Source organism: Schistocerca americana, chromosome 5, assembly GCF_021461395.2.
Source record: "Schistocerca americana isolate TAMUIC-IGC-003095 chromosome 5, iqSchAmer2.1, whole genome shotgun sequence".
Taxonomy (NCBI): Eukaryota; Metazoa; Arthropoda; class Insecta; order Orthoptera; family Acrididae; genus Schistocerca; species Schistocerca americana.
The window spans coordinates 565,344,971-565,365,025 of record NC_060123.1 but is presented as its reverse complement, the minus strand read 5'-3'; the positions used below and the strand labels follow the sequence as shown (position 1 = coordinate 565,365,025).

The following is a 20,055-nucleotide window of genomic DNA, read 5'->3' as shown; positions in this document are numbered from 1 at the left end:
TGCCGGGATCTCAGTGACGAAGTAAGAATAAACAGCAATACTTTCGAAAACTGCAGTGAAAGTGCCACTTGAAGATATGACAAGCTACTGCTTTACTTTGATACTCAACTGTGACTGACGCCCGAACGACGTGGAACTAACATACATCGAGATCAGAAAATAGTGCTTTGATAATGGCTACGCACTAGCCGAAATCTGGATTTGCGTAATAAAACCTGCAAAAAAAGGACGGCTGATTGCTGCGCTCTGTAATTTATAAATTATCCGAATTATCGATACATCGGAGTCCAGATATTTTTAAAAATACCAACAGTCCTACTTGAGTCTCTCTCATGTGTATCTGTTGTGTTTATTAAACGTATGGAAAAACGCTGCGAATTTATGCATCAACCCGAAAAGAAAAATCTCAGCTTAGGATCCTCTACTGTGTGTATAACTTTGGTCTTACAGGTTTGCGACAGTGTGACCCTCCAGGATAGCCGAGAGCGCTAACGCGCTGCTTCCTGGACTCGGGTAGGCGCGCCGGCCCCGGATCGAATCCGCCTGGCGGATTAACGACGACGGCCGATGTGCCGGCCAGCCTGGATGTGGTTTTTAGGCGGTTTTCCACATCCTCCTAGGTGAATACCGGGCTGGTCCCCACGTCACGCCTCAGTTACACGACTCGATGCCGGCTAGCCTGGATGTGGTTTTTAGGCGGTTTTCCACATCCTCCTAGGTGAATACCGGGCTGATCCCCACGTCACGCCTCAGTTACACGACTCGCAGACGCTTGAAACACATTCACACTATTTCAAGATCTACACTAGACGCAGACAGCTGGGGTACACTAATTCCGTCCCAGGGGGTATGGGGTGGCGGCAGGAAGGGCATCCGACCACCCCTTTAAAATAAACCATGCCAAATCCGTACTTTAGCCTGCCGATCCTGCGCACAGTGCGGGATAAAGGCAGTAGCAAAAGAAAGAAAAGAGAGAAAGAAAGGTTTGTGACAGTGTGTGTAGGGACTTTTCAGACGCTGCTGGTGCAGTGGTACTGAGCGGGCGCCGCCTACCTGCTGTATGGGCACGTCCTCGGCGGCCGGCTCGGAGCTCTGCAGGGGCCGGAAGAGCGCGCCGAAGAGGACGCAGGAGAGGACGAAGCCGGCGATGGCGAGCAGCGCGCCGCGCCACGCCAGGTGCGTCAGCAGGGCGTCCGTGAGCGGCGCGAACAGGAACGTGCCCAGCCCCGAGCCGCACACCGCGATGCCCGTCGCCAGCGACCGGTATTTCTCGAAGTAGCACGTCACGCTCACGATCGCCGGCAGGTAGATCAGCCCGAAGCCCAGCCCTGCAACACGGCCAGCGTTAAGCCGTCGGCACACGGACGGTGGATCCGAACGTTGAGCGTTGAGCGTGCCGAGTTTCTGACGTCATAGCATGTTCGGGAGTCTTTCCGAACGTGCAGAGCAATATCTGGCATGTCAGATATTCTGAGCGTGCGTCTGAGCGTTGACCAATGAGATGGCACAACACCACCTACGTCACACGCACGCCGTCTCCCTTCAGTACAGAGTTGTGAGGCGCCATATTGGCATACATTTCAAGCCTATATGTATACAGGGTGTTACAAAAAGGTACGGCCAAACTTTCAGGAAACATTCCTCACACACAAAGAAAGAAAATATGTTATGTGGACATGTGTCCGAAAACGCTTACTTTCCATGTTAGAGCTCATTTTATTACTTCTCTTCAAATCACATTAATCATGAAATGGAAACACACGGCAACAGAACGTACCAGCGGGACTTCAAACACTTTGTTACAGGAAATGTTCAAAATGTCCTCCATTAGCGAGGATACATGCATCCACCCTCCGTCGCATGGAATCCCTGATGCGCTGATGCAGCCCTGGAGAATGGCGTATTGTATCACAGCCGTCCACAATACGAACACGAAGAGTCTCTACATTTGGTACCGGGGTTGCGTAGACAAGAGCTTTCAAATGCCCCCATAAATGAAAGTCAAGAGCGTTTAGGTGAGGAGAGCGTGGAGGCCATGGAATTGGTCCGCCTCTACCAATCCATCGATCACCGAATCTGTTGTTGAGAAGCGTACGAACACTTCAACTGAAATGTGCAGGAGCTCCATCGTGCATGAATCACATGTTGTGTCGTACTTGTAAAGGCACATGTTCCAGCAGCACAAGTAGATTATCCCGCATGAAATCATGATAACGTGCTCCACTGAGCGTAGGTGGAAGAACATACTGACGAAACTAAAATGAGCTCTAACATGGAAATTAAGCGTTTCCGGACACATGTCCACATAACATCTTTTCTTTATTTGTGTGTGAGGAATGTTTGCTGAAAGTTTGGCCGTACCTTTTTGTAGCACCCTGTACGTGCCGTTTCTGAGCACCCGCAAATGGAGAATCACTGGAAAACCCGTTGTTAACTGTGTGATTCGTTCCAATAAAATAATGAGAAACATCATATTCGGGCAAAAGAATTATGGTAACTTGCATATTATGGGAGTAGGCTATTTGAAGGCAGCGACACATTAAAGATACCCCCAGAACGCATTGTTCTTGGTACATTTCAATTAGTAACATATCTACGATTAGGGTTTCAGCAAACGCCAACACATGATCAGATGGTATGTGTGTGTGGGTGTGTAGTTGGTTTAGCACGCCGGCACGGTATCTCAGCGTGTTCGGTCAGAAGGCTGGTTGGCCTCTGTAATAAAAAAACTGAGTGGAAGGAGCAACAAACGAACTTGACCGGATGTCATGTGACGTCCGCAATGACCAAATACAACGATCAACAACGAACAAAATGAAAAATGTGTTCGGTCGGAGGGTTAGCAGCCCTCTGCAATAAAAAAACTGAGTTAATGCATAAACGACGAACTGAAACGGATGTCTTGCGACGTCCGCCCCGAGCAGCTGCAACGAACTAAAACGAACAAAATGAGATTAAAAAGAATGCGTAATGAGTAGCGTCACTGGTTTGGAGCCATTTGTTCGTTGGGGCGGTGGTTCGCGTCTTGACACTTCCAACTTTTCTTTTTCTAACATTCAGGTTTTTATTAGGTTCTGATACTTTATTATTAGTTTACTATAAGTATATACTACAATATTTGATGTTATGTAAATATAAGTTCACCTTTTTTTTAGGGGTGACTTTGTTCGACTGGCTTAATCTACAGGACAGCTTACACTACTTGTATAAAGAAATTTTGCTCCTTTTTCTTTTACGCTTCGTAATTCACATGTTGCAAAGATTCTGCTACTGGGTAGGAACAGTGATGAAGTAAGACTAACCTTGGGGTTTTACTAAAATGTGGGAATGATGAAATAATGTTTATCTTATGCAGAGAAGTATTTCAAATTTGTACCGCACTGTTTGTAATAGAACTTTTATAATCCTGTGTCCTTATTGATTGGACATGGTATTTTCCTTTTCGTGGACGATGGAGGAAAACTGCGTTTTAATAATGCCAGCGTGGGCATTTTACGCTCGCCCGTTAGGTAAACAGTGTGAGTTACGAACCAGAAACATTCCTAAGCTGCCGCTGGAGTGCGTTACGATCGCGTATACCACGTTGGGACCCACGTACCGTATGCACAAGTAGCATCGTTCTTGAGCGTTCAGCAGCACGTTGAACTCAGCACGCTCAACGTTAACGTTCGACAGCGCGGTCCGTGTGCCGACGGCTTTAGTCGGGGAGGCACGACGGCCGTCTCCGTAGGCGAGGAGCCGTTCTCGCTGTTGTGACAGTCTTCAGCCCTAGAGCCGTCCTCACACGGGACCTGATATAGTCCGTTGACGTGGTGCCGGCCGAGTATTGTAACGACTGACAATATTTCTTGCTCTTGGAGTCTTAGCTTTATTCCCAAAGATCACAGCTCAGTTGAGCCAAAATACAGTAGCATCTGGCGTCCCCATATGGATGGATATATTAAATAATGCAAAATGTTAAACTCAACACGGTGAAGGACATTGTGTGAAATATTATTATTATTTTTACTATGTGTCACGATCAAAATGCGATAAACGCTTTTTATTTGAGAATAATTGTACAAGATGAAACTTCCTGGCAGATTAACACTGTGCGCCGGACCGAGACTCGAACTCGGGACCTTTGCCTTTCGCAGACAACTGCTCTACCAACTGAGCTACCCAAGCACGACTCACGCCCGGTCCTCACAGCTTTACTTCTGCCAGTACCTCGTCTCCTACCTTCCAAACTTTACAGAACCTCTCCTGCGAACCTTGCAGAACTAGCACTCCTGAAAGAAAGGATATTGTGGAGACATGGCTTAGCCACAGCCTGGGGGATGTTTCTAGAATGAAATTTTCACTCTACAGCGGAGTGTGCGCTGATATGAAACTTCCTAGCAGATTAAAACCGTGTCTCGGACCGAGACTCGAACTCGAGATCTTTGCCTTTCGCGGGCAAGTGCTCTACCATCTTTTTTTTTAGTTTCTTTTATTTGTTTTTTTTTACTACCTCATAAATAGTGTCTACAATGTCCATATGTTAACAAATAGTGGCTAATTAGAAAATTAATTCAAAATGGCTCTGAGCACTATGCGACTCAACTTCTGAGGTCATCAGTCGCCTAGAACTTAGAACTAATTAAACCTAACTAACCTAAGGACATCACACACATCCATGCCCGAGGCAGGATTCGAACCTGCGACCGTAGCGGTCACGCGGTTCCAGACTGAAGCGCCTTTAACCGCACGGCCACACCGGCCGGCTGAAAATTAATTAACTAAGGAAATGAATAAAAGTGAAAATGCCCAAATGAAAGACATTAAGACATTGCTGATAGTACAAATACAAAAGAAACATGCTCCTGTAGCAATGAAATGAAATTCGTGTCGGGGGCGACACCTGCTCACGACCCGACGTTCGATAGAGCAAGAGAGGCATCTATCTACTCGTTCTCCAGATGTTGGTGTAAGACTGGGTCGTCTTCTCGAAATTAACTAACGGTCCGTAAGTGTGATCGATGTCTATCTCGGCTTCTTCGTCTATCTCATCTCTCACCCGTTGCACTCCATCTGGCCGGCGGATCGGTAAATTTAAGTCGCAAGTAATTAGCGAAGTCTTGCCCATATTTCTTATGCTGTTGCAGCTTCGTGTGTCCATCCAGGAGAAAATGCCAAAAATCAATTTTGTCCTTTTCCGATTCGTTATACACGTAGCCCACCACCATTCCCAGTACCCATGTCACTGCACTGGACCGGAAAATAAGATTCTTGGGGGAAAACAGTGTGTCTGATGAAATTGTGTGAGGGGTGGAGCGTAACAGGAACGCCAATATCTGTTGTGCCAAGTGCCACACTGGAGCCGTCCCACTACATGCTAAACGATGTTCATCAGTGTCCACTGTTGCGCAGCCTAAACATAGTGGAGTGTCTGCCAAATGAATCGCGTGCCGCCGTTGATTCGTTGCGAACTTCCTATTTACCACCACATACCATGTTGGGCGTACCGACGTTGGGAGGTAAACGTTCCGTATAACGCGCCACATCTGTCGCCAGTTCTTGTCTGGGTACTTCTTTTCCAGGGTATTCCTGGGGCACCGGCGCAGTAAGAGTTGGTATACATCTCGCGTCGTCGGTAGTCGTGTTGTTGGGAAGGAATCTCTGACATAGCTAAGCTCAAAAAAAAAAAAAAAAAAAAAAAAAAAAAAAGAAAATAGACTTGAAATGTGGCAGCTTCGGTGAAATATGGCCCACATTGACTGGGGGCAGCATTGAAGTGGGCGCTAGTACATCGGCCAACGCACCCGAGATATTGCGAGATTGACGGCGCCACTGTCGGAAAATCGTACTGACGAATAACGCCCGTGCCTTTTCATATACGTTCACTAGACCAAGTCCACCCTCTCCAGGTGGTAGCGTAAGCGTTGTGTATTGGATCTTAAACAGCTGTCCCACACTCACGTAGGTTCCTAAAGTTGCTTGTATCCGTGATGCCATTGTGCGCGTTAAAGGCAGGACATGCGCTACGTGAGTGAGTCTCGGTGCTAGGTATACGTTAACATAGGTCACCCTCTGAATCATATCCAACGCTCTTAATTTCTGTAACAGCACCATTGTCCGCATCAGCTTCCATATGCGTCGGTAGTTATCCGCTGCTGTCCGCTGCACATCCGTGTGGAACGTAATACCTAGACATTTTATGGTCTTAACTAACATGAGCGGGCCTTCCTCCCCCGGTTGTAATCCTCGACCGACATTCATGCAGCGTGATTTCTGTAGATTAAGCACGCTTCCTGCCGCCATCCCGTATCGCTGTGTCCATGCCAACGCCGTACGTACTTCGTCGCCTGTCCTTGCCACCAGCATCACATCGTCAGCATAAGCGCGGCAATGAAAGGTCAGTTGTGGCAACGGCACTCCCTCCAACCGTCTTCGGAGACCATATAGGCAAGGTTCCAAAGCCATTGCATACAAAAATATCGAAAGGAGGCAACCTTGACGAACTGACCTTGAAATAACAATGTAGTCAGTGCCCCGCCTATTCACCGAGACCTTTGATCGCACGCCGTGTAACAGTCGCATGATCACCAGAATGAAGGCCTGTGGGATTCCCAATCTGCCCATCACCGCATGCAAAAAGGTATGATCCACTCTGTCGAACGCATGATCGAAGTCAATAGCGACGAGTGCCCCACGCACTCGGCATGCCGCTGCGAATGCGATGATATCTCGGTAGTCACCGAGCGCCGTATATACGTTACTCTTACCGCCGAGGCAAGTTTGATCTATGAGGAGTCTATCAGAAAGTGAAGACCGCAGGCGAGCCCCAAGGATGCACGCGAAAATCTTATAGTCGCAGTTCAAGAGAGTGAGTGGTCTATAATCTCCTGGCCTTTTGCCACCGCGTGGTTTGGGTATTGGGATGATGATACCCTCCGTGAACTCGGCAGGTATCTCAGTCTGCGGTAACAGGAGTTCGTTGTACATCTGAATCCAGGTCCGTCCCATGAGGTATGCAAAGGCGCGGTAAAATTCAATTGGGAAGCCGTCCTGCCCTGGGGACTTGTTCAGAGCCCCCCTGGCAATTGCATCTGTCAGATCGTCCTCTGTTATCGCTGTGTTGAAAGTCTGTGCATCCAGTGGTGGTCCTCTATCTGGCATTTCCGAGATGACATCACGTAGTGTCTCGTGGTTCACTTGTACAGGTCCATATAACTGGCAGAAATAGTCAGTAAACACATGCGCAATATCACGCTGGTTCACAACTTGCTTGCCAGTTTCAGAGATTAGTTTCCTGATCAATGTCCTGCGTCGTCGTTGGCGTTCACGTACTACATGGTGCATGGAGGGGGTTTCGGCAGCAACTGTGTCCGCCAATCTCGCCCGGACCATTATACCTTCCATTCTTAGTCTCGTCAGCTGTAATAACTTGGCTTTTAACCTGCGCACGGCCGTGTGCCTTTCCGGCGATGGTTGTTGGGTCATCAGCTCCCTCAGGGCTGTAAAATAAAAATCCGCCGTTGTGCGGTTCCACTGCGATTTGTCCTGCCCGTATCGTATCAACGTTCTCCGTAACGTTGGTTTTGCGCATTTGATCCACCACTGGAGAACCGAGGTGTATGCTCGTTGGCGGCGAACGCAGGTCTCCCAGGCCGCCTCTATCGACCGGCGACATTCAGTGTCACGTAAAAGTGCACAATTCATTTTCCAGTGACCCTTACTCCGCCATATCTTCTGACGCGTTAGTGAAATCGTACAGACGTACGCCATATGATCCGTAAAAGCCGCTGGCCAGATTTCGGCATCCAGTATCGCCGTCCGTAGAGCTCGTGTCACATACACTCTATCAAGTCTATTCGCCGAGTGCCCCGTTACAAACGTATAACCCGGTCTGTCGCCATGCTGCAGTTCCCAGGTATCCAGAAGCGCCATTTCGGTAATCAACGCACGCAGTTCCATGCATGGCACATAATGAGGTACTTGGTCCTTTTCGTCGACGACACAATTAAAGTCGCCGCCCACTATATAGTTATCATAGCGTCCAGCGAACAACGGTGCTCTATCTTCGGTGTAAAAGGTCGCCCTTTCTCTTCGTTTTGTGGAGCCAGATGGCGCGTATAAATTGATGAAACGAACGCCGTCGACAGTGATCGCTATGCCACGTGCCGAAGGGAGAGACTTGACGTCCTCCAGTCCTATTCCTTCCCTGGTGAGAATCACCACACCGCATCCACTTTCATCGTGCACTGAATAATGTGCCTCGTAGCCGTAGAACTCTGGCGGCGATGTGAAACGCACTTCAATATCCACGTCCGCAGCGCGTAACATATCTTTCAGCATTTGAATTTTAAGCGGTGTCCGAATGTCATTAATGTTTATGGTTGCAATGCGGTACGCTTGGCGTGTGTTCATCAGTCGTAGGGCGGTGTCATTAAGCGTCTATCTGCACCCCAGGCTGTGGCTAAACCATTTCTCCGCAATATCCTTTCTTCCAGGAGTGCTAGTTCTGCAAGGTTCGCAGGAGAGCTTCTGTGACGTTTGGAAAGTAGGAGACGAGGTACTGGCGGAAGTAAAACCACACTAAGTTGTTCAACATTTCCCGACCCCTCCCGGCCTCTGGCCAGGACTATCCTCAATCGTCGCGTTCGTGTTTTCATTCTGTTCCTGTTGGTCCATTTTTTGCGCCCAGTCCCCCAGCATATTTCCGGAACTGGTCGAAGGATGGGAGGCAACGTTGTCACCGCTCTGATGTTGGACAATTGTCATCTCCACTTCTGCCTTCCGGTCACCAGAAGGAGAGTTCAAGTTATCGTCGCTGTGTAATTCCTGCATCGTCAACTCGGTATCTGTTGAATCCACTGGTCTCAGGTCGATACTGTCGTTGTCGTCCACTGTCCCCTTGGGGCTATGGCTATCGTCAGCAGAAGTCAGTCGACACTTCTTTCTTTTCTTCGGCGAACGCTGTTTCCGTTGCCTTGCTTCCGCATCGGCTGTTTGGGTTGCGTATCAGATGGTTCAAATGGCTCTGAGCACTATGGGACTTAACATCTATGGTCATCAGTCCCCTAGAACTTAGAACTACTTAAAACTAACTAACCTAAGGACATCACACACATCCATGCCCGAGGCAGGATTCGAACCTGCGACCGTAGCACTCGCGCGGCTCCGGACTGAGCGCCTAGAACCGCTAGACCACCGCGGCCGGCGGTTGCGTATCCTCCGTCTTGTGCCTGGCCTATCACGCTCTCGGTGGAAGCACTGGCAGCCACCACGGATGAGCCTGGAGCGGCCGTCAGCTGCATCTCTTGTGTGGTGTCCTGCGTCTGCTGTGGTGGAACCGGTGGTCGGAGTTACAGTCCGTTAGTGTCCGTGTTCTCTATAGGGCGCAGCTGCTGGTGCCCATCGGAAATCTCCCTCATATCGCCTCTCAGGGCTTCCACAAAGGTCAACGGTAAGACAGTCATCTGTTTTGGCGCCTGAACGTCATCCCGTGGGGTTTGCACTAAACGTCGCTGGAGGCATTAACGAGCGGACGTGACCTTCTTTTCCGCACCCCGAGCAAGTGCGAGGTTGTCCATCATAGATTATAATCGCTCGACAACCTCCTATGTACAAATAAGAGGGGACGTGCTTTCGCAGTTCTATCCGCATTTGTCTCACCCCATTTAAAACGGGTTACGTGGTAAAACTCGTCCATTTTTCGGCCACATGGGATAGAACTGTACCGTATGGTCGAAAGGCGTCGGTAACAAGTTCAGACGGGAACTCAAACGGAAGTTCGAAGACTCGTATAGTACGGATCCCCATTCCTGCGTGATCGACCGTAACCGCACCAACATTACCGTCGGCATGACAGACACGATACCCGTTCGGTGATCGTTGTAGAAGTCTTTCGCAAGCAGCCTTGTCAACAAGCTTGACATAGACGACGCTTGAAACGATCGATAAATTGATTCCCACGATTTCCTGTGGATCGATTTTTACCTCTTCTCTTAATAAACATTCATTCTCGTGTACCTTTGGTCGTGTATAGTCGTTCGCAAAACTGAACTTCAGAGTCGTTTTTCTGTACGAGTGTGCCATCTCGTTCTAGACTCACAACACCGCACACGCGAAGCTGCTCCGGTATAAACAAACAGGCGCGCGCACCACAGCGCGGCCGGCAGGCAACACGGTCCGCACTGTGTCACTGCCGAAGGCAGACTACCATCTGGGCTACCGAAGCACGACTCACGCCCCGTCCTCACAGCTTTACTTCCGCCAGTATCTCGTCTCCTTCTTTCCAAACTTCCACAGAAGCTCTGCTGCGGACTTTGCAGAACTAGCACTCCTGCAAGAAAGGATATTGCGGAGACAAAGACAAAGGTCCCGAGTTCGAGTCTCGGTCCGGCACACAGTTTTAATCTGCCAGGAAGTTTCATATCAGCGCACACTCCGCTGCAGAGTGAAAATCTCATTCTGGAATCGTAAAAGAATTTTAGTTATAAAGGGTGACTTTTCCACCGTATGCAAACTCTGGAGATTGAGCGATGAGAGGATACGGAACGAAAAAGGTCTAAGGAACTTATGTCTGCAAATGCATGGATTCTAGGCTAGAGACCATTTATTCAATCATACCTTGTTATAGAGACTAGTTTGATATGTGCTGAACCATGAAGTCGCAGTTAGAGTATGTGTTGAAAATGGTTTCCATGTTCCTTAACGCCATTGCATAATTACTCCTGTGTTGTGATCTCAGTTGGATCGTTTATTGAAACAATTTCTAGCCCATTACAGGAACTACATATAAATTGGAGAAGGCATTTTCATCAGATATTTAAGCACTTATATCTCAATTTTACTGTCGCAGATGGATGATACAAAGTACCAGGGTGAGTCAAATGAAAACCTTAAATTTGTAATAACAAATCGAAATTCCGCGCCGTTATTTTGTAAGCTGGTAAGCGTGCTACAAACAGCGTCCAGTATGGCCTGTAGGTGGCAGCATAGTGCAGATGCACACATACCGACGCAGTATCAGTATAAAGATGGCCGCCCCACTTGCGACTTGCACCAGAGAAGAACGGCGTTCTGTTATTCGGTTTTTGGGTACTGAAGGTGTGAAACCTACTGAAATTCATCCACGAATGAAAGTTCAGTACGGTGATGCATGTTTGTCACAGCAGCAAGTCTACGAATGGAGAAGGAAGTTCGCAAATAGTGTGATTTCAGTGGAAGATGCTCCTCGTCCAGATCGGACACAACGAGTTGTGACTCCACAGAACATTGCAGCAGTTGAAGCCATAGTGATGGAAAACCGCCGAGTGACACTCAATGACATTGCAGCATGTTTACAGATTAGTCATGGGTCAGCACACCACATTGTACTTGATGTGCTCCAGTTGCACAAAGTGTCTGCAAGATTGGTGCCACGGCAGCTGACTCCTGAAATGAGAGAACGGCGAGCTGATGCCTATGTAGAACTTCTTCGGCGCTTTGAACGAGAAGTTGATAGTTTCCTTGCAAGAATCGTTACTGGGGACGAAACCTGGGTTCACTTCCACCGACTGGAAACGAAGAGAGCGAGCAACCCAGACCTTGCCCCAAATCATTTCCATATGTTTGGACAACTCAAAGACGCAATAGGAGGAAAGAAGTTCCGTTCTGACGAAGAGGTACGCCACGCGGTGGATGAGTGGTTGCGCGGACTACCAAAAGAATTTTTTCTAAAGGAATTTATGCACTTTATAAGCGCTGGAGGACTTGCATTGAGCGTAGGGGAGATTATGTTGAAAAGTGATACAGCTTTGTACCACTTCTTCACAATGAATAATATTTAAAAAAATATTTAAGGTTTTCATTTGACTCACTCTCGTGTATGTACAGTAGGTGGAGTATGGGAGGAACAAAGAAGATGTTCATACATTCGTTTCACATGTTGTAAGCTCCACCACATTGTCTCAAGCTTAATGCTAGAATTTGAAATAAAAAATGTAATTATTGGTAACTTACGTAATCAGTAAAGCGGTTTTACGAAGTAGTGGGATAATAATAATGATATTTCGAAAGTAGTTGAGTTTCGAGACCCAAACACTAGTGCCTTTCTTTTTACTGCTTAGAAAATTTAATTTTACCACTCAGGGTGTAAGTACCACCAGGTTGGCAACCACTGTTCTAGCGTGACGTATATGTCCCACATAAAATAATTATATAACTACAAACAACAATCGAAATTTAGCAACATGGCCTCACTCGGTGGCCACTCCAAAAGCAGAAAACCAATTTTATAGTAATTTTCAAAATTTTAATTAATTCGGTTACGAAAGGGTTAGGGTTTAACCGATTGTGTATACAGTATACAGGGTGGTCCATTGATAGTGACCGGGCCAAATGTCTCACGAAATAAGCATCAAACGAAAAAACTACAAAGAACGAAACTCGTCTAGCTTGAATGGGGTAACCAGATGGCGCTATGGTTGGCCCGCTAGATGGCGCTGCCATAGGTCAAACGGATATCAACTGCGTTTTTTCTTTTTTAATAGGGACCCCCATTTTTTATTACATATTCGTGTAGTACGTAAAGAAATATGAATGTTTTAGTTGGACCAGTTTTTTCGCTTTGTGATAGATGGCGCTGTAACAGTCACAAACGTATGAGTAAGTAGTATCACGTAACATTCCGCCACAGCGGACGGAATTTGCTTCGTGATACATTACCCGTGTTGAAATGGACCGTTTACCAATTGGGGAAAAGGTTGATATCGTGTTGGTGTATGGCTATTGTGATCAACATGCCCAACGGGCCTGTGCTATGTATGCTCCTCGGTATCCTGGACATCATCCAAGTGTCCGCACCGTTCGCCGGATAATTACGTTATTTAAGGAGACAGGAAGTGTTCAGCCACATGTGAAACGTCAACCACGACATGCAACAAATGATGATGTCCAAGTAGGTGTTTTAGCTGCTGTCGCGGCTAATCCGCACATCAGTAGCAGACAAATTGCGCGAATCAGTAATTTCAAAAACATCGGTGTTGAGAATGTCACATCAACATCGATTGCATCCGTACCATATTTCTACGCACCAGGAAATCCATGGCGATGACTTTGAACGTCGTGTACAGTTCTGCCACTGGGCACATGAGAAATTACGGGACGATGACAGATTTTTTGCACGCGTTCTATTTAGCGTCGAAGCGTCATTCACCAACAGAGATAACGTAAACCGGCATAATATACACTATTGGTCAACGGAAAATCATGATGGCTGCGACAAGTGGAATATCAGCGGCTTTGGAGGGTTAATGTATGGTGCGGCATTATGGGAGGAAGGATAATTGGCCCCCATTTCATCGATTGGCTGCGACAAGTGGAATATCAGCGACTTTGGAGGGTTAATGTATGGTGCGGCATTATGGGAGGAAGGATAATTGGCCCCCATTTCATCGATGGCAGTCTAAATGTACAATGTACGCTGATTTCCTACGTAATGGTCTACCGATGTTACTACAAGATGTTTCACTGCATTACAGAATGGTGATGTACTTCCAACATGATGGATGTCCGGCACATAGATCGCGTGCGGTTGAAGCGGTATTGAATAGCATATTTCATGACAGGTGAATTGGTCGTCGAAGCCGCACGTTCACCGGATCTGATGTCCCCGGATTTCTTTCTGTGGGGAAAGTTGAAGGATATTTGCTATCGTGATCGTCCTACAACGCCTGACAACATGCGTCAGCGCATTGTCAATGCATGTGAGATCATTACGGAAGGCGAACTACGCACTATTTAGAGGAATGTCGTTACACGTATTGCCAAATGCATTGAGGTTGACGGACATCATTTTGAGCATTTATTCCATTAATGTGGTATATACAGGTAATCACGCTGTAACAGCATGCGTCCTCAGAAATGATAAGTTGACAAAGGTACGTGTATCACATTGGAACAACCGAAATAAAATGTTCAAACGTACCTAAGTTTTGTATTTTAATTTAAAAAACCTACCTGTTACCAACTGTTGGTCTAAATTTATGAGCCATATGTTTGTGACTATTACAGCGCCATCTGTCACAAAGCGAAAAAAGTGGTCCAACTAAAACATTCATATTTCATTACGTACTACACGAATATATAATAAGTACGGGGGTTCGTATTAAAAAAAAAAAGCAGTTGATATCCGTTTGACGAATGGCAGCGCCATCTAACGTGCCAACCATGGCGCCATCTGGTTTCCTCCTTGAAAGTAGACAAGTTTCGTTCTTTGTAGTTTTTTCGTTTGACGCTTATTTCGTGAGATATTGGGCCCGGTCACGATCACTGGAGCACCCTGTATACGTGTATACTATGTGTACGTGTAGTGTAGCAGTAATAGCTAGAGGTTGTTGAAAAGCGTCTGCAGCTTAGCTGCAGACTGCTGGGTTACTCACCGGTGCCGATCCCGATGGTGAAGTAGAGCGTGAGCACGTTGCGCGCGAACACGCTGACGGCGAGGCTGACGCTCGCCAAGATGGCGCCTGCGATCGTCACCGGCCGGCATCCGTACTTGTTCACGAACGAGCTCGAGATGGGACCTGCAGGCGAAAAACCAAGTCACATACAGCAAAGGCACTTCATCTAGAGAGTAAGCGGTCTCACCTTTGTAGGACAAGGCGTCAGCTGTCCAGTCTAAAAGGAAAATACGTGGCACTACGAATAGCCTACACAAGAAGCCAACAAATTCTTAAGTTTATTTGTTAATCATGTGACTTTTATGTAATCCAAACACGTGCTTGAACATAAATAATACACAATTATGTTCAAATGGCTAAAATGGCTCTGAGCACTATGGGACTTAACATCTGAGGTCATCAGTCCCCTATAACTTAGAACTACTTAAACCTAACTAACCTAAGGACATTACACACATCCATTCCCGAGGCACGATTCGAACCTGCGACCGTAGCGGTCACGCGGTTCCAGACTGAAGCGCCTAGAGCCGCTCAGCCACACTGGCCGGCACAATTATGTTCTCACAGAGACTGATACGCTCTGTAGCATCTCATCTGGTCACCGAGATTTGGGCTGTTCTTCAGAACCAATAACGACGTAACACGTACCGAGGGCACCATGCATTTCATAGACGGCGCCACCAGAGGCGCTACATCTGTTCGACGACGGGGCCGATTTTCTACCAAAGACGTCTGAGAGTGTGCATGTAAGACTAGGCCTTCTGACCCAACTATTCCAAATTGGGGACTCATCTTCACCTCTTACAGCTCAGTGGGTTTCGGCTGAAATGAACCGAGATCAACAGCAGCCCACTTGGTCTTAAGTACTACATTGTTCTTACTACTTCATACAGTGCTCCTTACAGCTGTTTCTGCTGATGGTGATCCATCTGTCAGATTCCGTGTGGCACTGTTGCTGTTGGTGTGCCCATCAGATGCAGACAGTAAACATGACAGTTCCCTTCGTTCTGTTCGATAGGAGTAGACTGGCATCAGATTTCGTATTTTTACTTTCCTCATTGCCATAAAAAATGTGGCACTGCACTATATACACACCCATTAATCTTCTTCTTCTTTCACTTGCGCCTTTGTCCCGCAATGGTCGCAGGGTCGGCGTGGTTACAACGGAATTGGCAAGGTTAATGGAAAGGGGTGGCCGGATGCCCTTCCTGCCTCTACCCCATACCCCCAGGACGGAATCAATGTACCCCAGCTGTCTGCGTCCAGTGTAAACCATGAAATAGTGCGGAAGTGTTATAAATGTCTGCGTGTCGTGTAACTGAGGCGGGATGTGGGGACCAGCCCGGTATTCACCTAGCGGGATGTGGAAAACCGCCTAAAAACCACATTGAGTCTGTCCGACACCCCGGCCCCCGTCATTAATCGATCCGGGGTCGGCGCGCCAACCCGAGTCCAGGAAGTAGCGCGTTAGTGCTCTCGGCTAACCTGGCGGGTATACACACCCATTAGTCATCTACACTAAACATGTGCACTTACGACACAACACCACTTTGTGAAGCAAGGGTGTCACCGCGTGCGAAGTAATACAGCCTTTACAACTGGGGGTCTGAACCTACGGCCCTTGGTCCACTAGTCAACACTGCCATATGGCTAAGAGCATAACCAAGGTATGTCAGGCTGGCCGCCGTTTCTGTGTCGGCGCAGTTCTGTGACGAGCGAACAGAACCAAGGAAACGCAAAAGAAAGAAGAAGAGGGAGAACGAAGTAGGAGGGGGAAGAACAAGAAGAAGAAAAAGGAGAAGGAAAAGGATTGGAAGGCACTAAAATGGGAGTGTGGCGGAGATGTCTTAAAGGAAATCATGAAGAGATTTGGGTTGGCCAGTGCTGAGCAACAGTCTCATAAGACCTACCTCTTACCTCTTCCTGGCACAGAGATGTTTGTTTCTTCTTTCCATCTCGTTATGCCAAGTCAGGCAACGCACCGAAAGATTGTTATGGCTTTGTATTGCTCAGCAATGAAACAATTAAAAAGGAATCGCGCTATTGTTACCAGCAAAGAGTTTAGGGACTGTGTGTTTTCTATGTTTTGAATTATATCACACAAAAATGTTACTACAGAGGATACCTTTTACTTCATAGTAGAATCATGTTGATTTCCATAAACGATTAAATAGGCTAAGTAGTGATGAGCATTGAACAAAAAATGAGGTGGTGTAGGCAAAACTGAGGGGGGAGGGTGGGAGCGGTTGGCACAAAATGAGTACACCATTAATGCTTTTAAGTCTAGTCCGCATCTATATAGTCGTGCTTGGATGTTTTTCTTCGTTTTAAATGAACAAATATGATATTGTACCTCTTATCTGTAGCGTAGCCCAGGTAATCGATACTAGGTTGGGATGCTTTTTGATTTCGAATAAGAAAGTACGATTCCCAAAAACAGAGACTGCCGTGTTCCTGGCGAGATCAGGAATAAACACTTTAGGACTGCAGAGTACAATATGATTATCTCAATTTTATGTCAGGTTACCTTCCATTCGGAAAGTGGGTGCACTGAGCGACTCTTATGTGACTTATAAATTATAGAGTGCCGCAATCAGTCGTCCTTTGTTAGATTTTATTACGCAAATCCAGATTTCGGTTAGTAGCTAGCCATTCTCAATGCATTATTTTCTATTCTCAATGCATGTAAGTTCCTGTTGTTCGGGCTTCAGTCACAGTTCTTTGAATACTCATAGAATAGAGCTGATAACATTGCTATCCAGAGTGAAAGTAAAGAAGAATTACATGATCAGCTGAATGAAATGAACAGTCTAATGAGTATGGAGTATGGAGTGAGAGTAAATCGAAGAAAGACGAAGGTAATGAGAAGTAGTGGAAATAAGAACAACGAGAAAATATCAGGGTCGATGTTCAAGAAGTAGATGAAGTTAAGGAATTCTGCTATCTGGGCAGTAAAATAACGAATGATGGACAAGCAAGGAGGACATCAAAATCAGACTAGCAAAGCAAAAAGGGTATTCCTGGCCAAGAGAAGTCTACTAATATTAAATATCGGCCTAAATTTGAGGAAGGAATTTCTGAGAGTGTACATCTGGAGTACAGTATTGTATGGTAGTGAAACGTGGACTGTGGGAAAATCGGAACAGAAGAGAATAGAAACATTTGAGATGTGGTGCTACAGACGAATGTTGAAAATTAAGTGGACTGATAAGGTAAGGAACGAGGAGGTTCTGTGCAGAATCGGAGAGGAAAGGAATATGTGGAAAACACTGATAAGGAGAAGGGACAGAATGATAGGACATCTGTTAAGACATGAGGGAATGACTTCCATGATACTAGAGGGAGCCGTAGAAGGCAAAAACTGTAGAGGAAGACAGATTGGAATACATCCAGCAGATAATTGAGTACGTAGGTTGAAAGTGCTACTCCGAGATGAAGAGGTTAGCACAGGAAAGGAATTCGTGGCGGACCGCATCAAACCAGTCAGAAGACTGATGGAAAAAAAAAGTTCGAGCTGGCAAACAGGACATGCCCGCCACTAGCGGAAAATGGATACATGGACCCCCGAAAGCGAAGTTCCTTCACGACAACACAACGGGTCATGATAAAATGCCAACCATATTACCATACATCCGTTTGCTTCTGAAAAACTGTAGCTTCTGCTCCGTTTCCGTGATGTCACTGTCAAATAAACCAATGGACATCATTAAAACAAAGGCGTTTTTCGTTACGGCGGAATCTTCTCACGAAATTTCATTCAGCAAGCTTCTCCCCCGAATGCGAAAATCTTTTGTTGATGCCGACCTACATAGCGAGAAACGATCATCCCAATAAAGTAAGGGAAGTCAGAGCTCGCACGGAAAGATATACACTATGTGATGAAAAGTATCCGGACACCTCCAAAAACATACGTTTTTCGTATTAGGTGCATTGTGCTGCCACCTTCTGTCAGGTACCCCATATCAGCTGCCTCAGTAGTCATTAGACATCCTGAGAGAGCCATCCACTGTTTCCGATGTGATAGTGAAGTGGAAACGTGAAAGGACACGTGCAGCACAAAAGCGTTAAGGCCGACCTCGTCTGTTGACTGACAGAGACCGGCGACAGTTGAAGAGGTTGGTAATGTGTAGTAGACAGACATCTACCCAGACCGTCTCACAGGAATTCCAAACTGCATCAGGATCCACTGCAAGTACTATGACAGTTATGCGAGAGATGAGAAAACTTGGATTTCATGGTCGAGCGGCTGCTCATAAGCCACACATCACGCCAATAAATGCCAAACGACGCCTCGCTTGGTGTAAGGGGCGTAAGCAGTGGACGATTGAACAGCGGAAAAACGTTGTGTGGCGATCCGATGGCAGGGTGAGAGTATGGCGAATGCCCGGTGAACGTATGGCAGCTTGTGTAGTGCCAACAGTAAAATTCGAAGGCTCGAAAGCAGTGGTGTTATGGTGTGGTCGGGTTTTTCATGGAGGAGGATTGCACCCCTCTTTGTTTTTCGTGGTATTATCACAACACAGGCCTACATTGATGTTTTAAGCACCTTCTTGCTCCCCACTGTTGAAGAGCAATTCGGGGATGGCGACTGCATCTTTCAACACGATCGAGCACCTGCTCATAACGCCCAGCCTGTGGCGGAGTGGTTACACGACAATAACATCCCTGTAATGAACTGGCCTGCACAGAGCCCTGGCCTGAATCCAACAGAACATCTTTGGGATGTTTTGGAACGCCGACTTCGTGCCAGGCCTCACCGACCGACATCGATACCTCTGCTCTGTGCAGCACTCCGTGAAGAATGGGCTGCCATTCCCCAAGAAATCTTTCAGCACCCGATTGAACGCATGCGTGCAAGAACGGACGCTGTCATTAAGACTAAGTGTGGGTCAACACCATATTGAATTCCATCATTACCAATGGATGGCGCCACGAACTTGTAAGTCATTTTCAGCCACGTGTCCGGATAAATTTGATCACGTAGTGTACCCTGTATTTTGACTTTTGCAATTGTAGTTAGTTTAGTAGTGCTGAGAGCAGAACAACGCGTTATACAAGATGACACCAATACGGGGTAAGAAATTTAATTCACACGCTTTATGGATTTTTGGACGGGGACCACTTTTGTACTTATTCAGATTTACAGGGCTATAGTAAGATTGAGTAGATCTGAATGTACTTACGTATAGTTTGTCCTTATCGCGCACAGGTTTTTGACCTTCTTTCCCTGTAGCTTACTCCTATTTTTCTCAAGATTTCGATCATCTTGCACAATTTCACATTGTCGAACATTCTTTTTAGGTCGACAAATCCTATGAATGTTTCCTAATTTTTCCTAAGTCTTGCTCCCATCATCATGCGTAATGTCACAGAACTGCTTCTCTTTTACCTTCCCAAACTGATCGTTCTCAGTTTTCTTTGTCTTTCTTCTGTGTATTATTCTTGTCAGCAACTTGGATCTTTTACGTGATTCACACGCTTTTTATCGTGTTTTATAAGGTAAGCCAGTCAGGACATGAAATTCTTCAACTGATTCGGCGACTTCTTTGTCTAGCGACGTCACATTGCATGTGACAGTAAACTATTCTTCTCACTCGGATCAACTGTTCATCTTGGTACTGCTTGTGCTGTTAGTGCTGTTATA

General features: G+C 46.6%; 1 protein-coding gene and 1 non-coding gene across 2 annotated transcripts in view; both read right to left on the bottom strand.

The window, feature by feature from the left end:
- Nucleotides 1–20,055, bottom strand: part of LOC124616537 (monocarboxylate transporter 12) — a 678,171-nt gene that overhangs the window by 68,685 nt on the left and 589,431 nt on the right. The window contains exons 3-4 of the mRNA XM_047144854.1: nt 14,391–14,534; nt 1,054–1,328 (exon numbers count right to left, since the gene is read on the bottom strand). Of these exons, the coding sequence (XP_047000810.1) occupies nt 1,054–1,328; nt 14,391–14,534 (419 nt within the window). The remainder of the gene's footprint in view (nt 1–1,053; nt 1,329–14,390; nt 14,535–20,055) is intronic.
- Nucleotides 4,093–4,167, bottom strand: Trnas-cga. Its single transcript has one exon. It is a non-coding gene; the product is annotated as a tRNA-Ser (tRNA).